The sequence below is a fragment of the Rhizopus delemar genome, genomic scaffold (assembly GCF_000149305.1).
Source record: "Rhizopus delemar RA 99-880 supercont3.6 genomic scaffold, whole genome shotgun sequence".
Classification (NCBI taxonomy): Eukaryota; Fungi; Mucoromycota; class Mucoromycetes; order Mucorales; family Rhizopodaceae; genus Rhizopus; species Rhizopus delemar.
Genome location: NW_027137832.1, coordinates 907145 through 911706, shown reverse-complemented (window position 1 = coordinate 911706; position 4562 = coordinate 907145). Strand labels below are relative to the sequence as shown.

Below are 4562 nucleotides of genomic sequence, written 5' to 3'. Positions count from 1 at the left end.
TCAAGAAAAGTCTGCCTAGAGGATAAGACAGCCATTTAGAGATGCTTGATAGTATCTTTGACTTTAAGAAATTAGGATTTGAGTGTTAAATTATAAAAAGTGCCTTGAGAATATTATTATATTTGTTTTATATTTTTTCTTAAATAGCTTACAAAAAATCATGCCACAGTGAAAAGAACAATGTTTTGTTTGCCAACTCAATCAAGTCTATTGACTTTGTATTCAGTAAAAGAAGGAATAATTGAGAAATTTCATAAGCAAAAATCTTGATTTGGAGCTGGAAGGTTTCGAGTTAGAAGATATAAGAGCAGATTATCGCCCTAAGTTCCTCGACCCAGGCCGAAAAAGTGTTCTCACAACAACAGTTAGGACGAATACTGGAGAACGTCAAATAAGGTTATGCTCAGCGGAAGTGTATTATCATTTGACTGGATCCACTCAGCTTTTAAAAAGGCAGCAAAATCAAAAGATGAGAAGGGTATGACCAAGACGGAAACCGATATTCCTACTCCAAAGGTTTCTAGAGCAATAACTACACTATGTATATCAATTATGTTTTAACTCACACGAAAATTTTGTGATATTTTACGCCTTTAAAACAGCCAAGAATCGCTTTCATTTATATCAAGCCAGGAGTATGACTATGTCCCATAAATTGAAAGACCAGATAGCGAAAGAAGGAGGACCAGAGAGCGAGACAATAAGTTTTTTTTTCTTCTTTTCTTTTAACGCATGGTTGTTTTTAAAACTAAAAGAAAAAAAAAAACGATGAATAAACAAAGCAAGTCTTTCACTCACTCTTTTTTAATGTTTTTTTTTTCTTGGAACACGACGCGTACCCCTGCTTTATCATTTTTTATCTTATCAGGTCAGCTATGATGCAAAAATTGATTGTTCTTTAACATTTGCTTGAAGCAACTTATGCAAAAAGAGGATAAGGTATAAATGTAACTCTCTCATCAAAGTTCAAAACTACGTCTGCCTCTTCTATATGCTTAGCAAAGAAGCAAAGAGATACCTTTTTTTGTAGCTTTCTAGAAGGAACCTGAAACAAGATTTACCTTCTCAGGGTTTGAACATTTATCACACTTTTTTTTTTTTTTAGTTTGACGTTGAACAACAAAAAAGCTTTATGTAGTGTACTTCATATCTCTTTCTATTCTTTAATATGGTCTTAGTGTTCTTTTTTCTCAGCTCTTTCTCAGTTTCAACGTTAACATCGTTGATGCTGTTGGCACAAGATGAAGTTTTAGATTTTACTTGTAGACATAAATCATGCTTTATTTTCCCAAAGAAAAACAGAGCAAAGTAAAATGATAAAGACTAGTAAACTTCGACTATATCACAATTGATATGATAGATCAAAAGGCTATTGTAAAAGAAGATGGCAATACATTTCTAATCAGCTCTCCCTTAGTCTTTTGTAACGATATATCGCCATCTGTATTCATTAAAAACCCGTGACTACACATGAGAAGGAGCGTGTTAAACACCTTAAAACCATAATGGCAGGCGTAAAAAAAAAGACTGGAAAATGCACATTTATATACTTTCACCTCTTCTCAATAAACTAGTTTAAGCACTCTGAACTCAACGACTATTAGTCAGAATGAATAGCCTTTGTTGATGGCTTCGTTGACTTTGTCTTATTTCTTTAAATCATGTCAACCTTTCAAACGTTTGAATCTATCTTTGGGTAATTACTCTCCACTGTCAAAAGCTCGATTTTGATAAGTCAACATTAGAATCTGTTACAATGAGACCTGACAGGTGAATGCTTTAGTTTTTTAACAAGTATTCTCATTTTCTGAAGTGATAGGACTCACCAATGCTTGAAAAAACATTCGAAAAGGAAACTGCCTTATAAAATTTTGTCCGAGGTATAAAAATCATGAGTCTCATTGGGTCCTACGGGCCATATACTGCCGTATATCTATTATGAATGAAAGACATTACAATTTTGTTTAATTAATCACAGGCCTTAAAAAAGTCTTTTTTTATTGATTGGAAATTTTTTTTATTGACGCGCAAGGAAGTTAAAAGTACCTTTTTTTTTTTTTTTTTTTTTTTTTTTTTCATTTTCAGCATATTTTTTTTTTGATGGTAGAAAGTGCGTCTAAAAAACGTCTTGTATCATCCTCGAGCGACAGATCAGAGGCAAAAAAACCAAAAGTACGCCCTACTATCGTGGGTACAAAGGCTTCTCAGGCTCGTGCCAATGCTATCAAAACTGCCCAAAAAACGGCGGCAGCTGCAGCCAGTGGAACAAAACCACAGCGTAAAAAATCAATGAATAATGAACCACCCACATTAGCCAAGACGTACCATACAACAGCAAGTAGTTTAAAACAAAGGCCTGCATGGGATTTAAGAGTAAAGAAGAAAATGACCTCTACATTAAATGTAGTAAAGCTTATAAGAAACAACATTAGGGAAAAGTAACAGATATGACAGAATTGTATAAATTGAACTTGGAAAAACGTAATGAAAAGCATACAATTCAGCACAAAAGAGATAATTTCTTACCTTTTTCGTTTGCTAATTAGTGGAGGAATTACGATCTTTTAAACGAGAATTAGATATAATTAAAGAAGATAAGGAATCTCAAGAGAAGGAAGCCATACAACGAGCTGCTGCTTTAAGAACAGAACTTCAGGTAAGCAGCAATGCAAATAGGGAGAGAAAAAAGTTAAACATAAATTATTTAGAGCTTAGAAAGGCAACATATTAGCGACATTGAAGAGTTACATACAAAGCAGCGCATCGAACATCAAAAACTAGAAGATGATAACTTGAATTATTCACGTCGATTGACAACAAGAGAAATTGAAGTGGATGACGCAAAAAGAAAGTTAGAAACAATGCTATCAGAGCTGGAACACATAAAATCAGAAAATAGCAGATTGAAGGTATATACGTGTTTATATTTGGGAGCTTATAGTGTGCGTATATTGACATTACGTTCCGAAGGAAACCCTTGATAAACTATCTGCGTCATTTAAAGAAGCTGAATCAGAAAAGCAATCATTGAGCTCAAAGATACAAGTAAAATATCATAAACTATTAATACTCTATTGATATATTCAAACACTTTCATTTTTTAGAAAACGAATATGTCTATTTCAGATCATGAGAAGGAAATACAAACAATGAAAGAAAGTATTAAAGATGTAAATAGCACTGTACAAAAACTACAATCAAAACTGACCGAGGCACATACCGTACGTGATCGTTTATTGGATAAAGTAAAAGCATTGGAGGAAACCAAGAGAGGTAACAGAAAAGAATTTACTTACAAAATCTAAACCAAGTATAATTGATTTTAGATGCAAAATCAGCTTCACGCTTAAGTGTATAAAACACCACAAATCATTCCCTTCTAGCTCTTATTGAGATTCCTTATTATTTGTGATAAAATATGCATTTATATTATATATACATAAAAATACATTTGAAAAAACTTCTATTTCTTCTGCTTTTCTTCATATATATTTAATTTAAATGTTTGCCACAGTATGTTGAGGGAAGGTCTAGAAAAATGTCAGCATTAGAATTATTAAAATTCTTTTTTAGCCTTACCGTGTATCTGGAAGCATTGGATACTTTTTTTTAAGAAAAAAAAAAAAAAAAAAAAAAAAAAAGCATGTTAAAAGAGAAGAATTAATGTTGTACACTTTTTGTTTCTAACCTGTAACTTTGGTATCGGTTTAATAGGTTCACCATAAAGCAAGCAAGTAAACACATATGCAGAGAAATAATGTGCACTCAATCTTTTCCACAACAGCATGTATTGAAAAAATATAGCACTCATGGATATAGGTAGGTTCTAAAAACACAATGTTTGATTAATACTAAAGATTTCTTTCAAAAGATGCAACTACTTACTCGCATCCAAAAATATGTTCCTTTGCTAGGATCCGCCTGCAATGGAGGTGCTTTTTTTGGAAGTTCTTGCAAATTAAAACTGACACGTCTCCTCAAAGATTTTTTAGTACGTCTCAGCACCGGTTTACTCTTTTCTTCATTCATTTTAAACAGATTGTAAAAAGGAACTTGATGTTTCAAAGCAAAACATTCTTGATGGAATACATTAAACTGAAGACCACCTATTACAAGCAGTTAGCTAAATCATGATTATTGCTATTTACTAACCTGGTAATCGACGCGGATCTTTGATTCTAAGCATAATAGCGAATAGCGGAAAATGATTAAAAAATGCTAACACAGTTTCCATGATGGCTTGGAGAAATATGATTGCGACTCGTCCCTAGACATTTCCATTAGATGCTATCTATTTTTTTTTTTTTTTTTTTTTTTTTTTTTTTTTTACCAAAGCAAATGTCAAATAATAGATAAAAACGGTTGGAAATAAAAATGTCAAGAGGGTAAAAAGACTTGTTCCAAGCAATAGTTGATCTAAATCATAATCGCATGAATCAATTCGATCTCGAAGCACATTTTTCTTTTTTCCACGAAACAGATTAAATAATGAATACAAGATATTCAGTTGCCAATTAAAGATTCTAGCTGCAACCATATAAAAACAATAAACATGTAAGAAT

At 32.4% G+C, this 4562-nt stretch overlaps 2 protein-coding genes across 2 annotated transcripts in view; one reads left to right on the top strand and one right to left on the bottom strand.

The window, feature by feature from the left end:
• Positions 1 to 2100: 2100 nt before the first annotated feature.
• On the top strand, positions 2101 to 3412 carry RO3G_08346 (uncharacterized protein; the record flags this gene model as incomplete). The annotated part of the gene is made up of 6 exons (XM_067662936.1): positions 2101 to 2373; positions 2433 to 2481; positions 2547 to 2656; positions 2709 to 2909; positions 3105 to 3273; positions 3384 to 3412. 6 exons carry the CDS (start codon positions 2101 to 2103, stop codon positions 3410 to 3412), a joined length of 831 nt encoding a protein of 276 aa, XP_067519037.1.
• Positions 3413 to 3497: 85 nt separating this feature from the next.
• Positions 3498 to 4562, bottom strand: part of RO3G_08345 (uncharacterized protein) — a gene marked incomplete at both ends in the record, with an annotated part of 2354 nt that continues 1289 nt past the window's right edge. The window contains 5 exons of the mRNA XM_067662935.1: positions 3498 to 3530; positions 3689 to 3826; positions 3886 to 4106; positions 4153 to 4267; positions 4331 to 4527. Coding sequence (XP_067519036.1) covers positions 3498 to 3530; positions 3689 to 3826; positions 3886 to 4106; positions 4153 to 4267; positions 4331 to 4527 — 704 coding nt within the window. The remainder of the gene's footprint in view (positions 3531 to 3688; positions 3827 to 3885; positions 4107 to 4152; positions 4268 to 4330; positions 4528 to 4562) is intronic.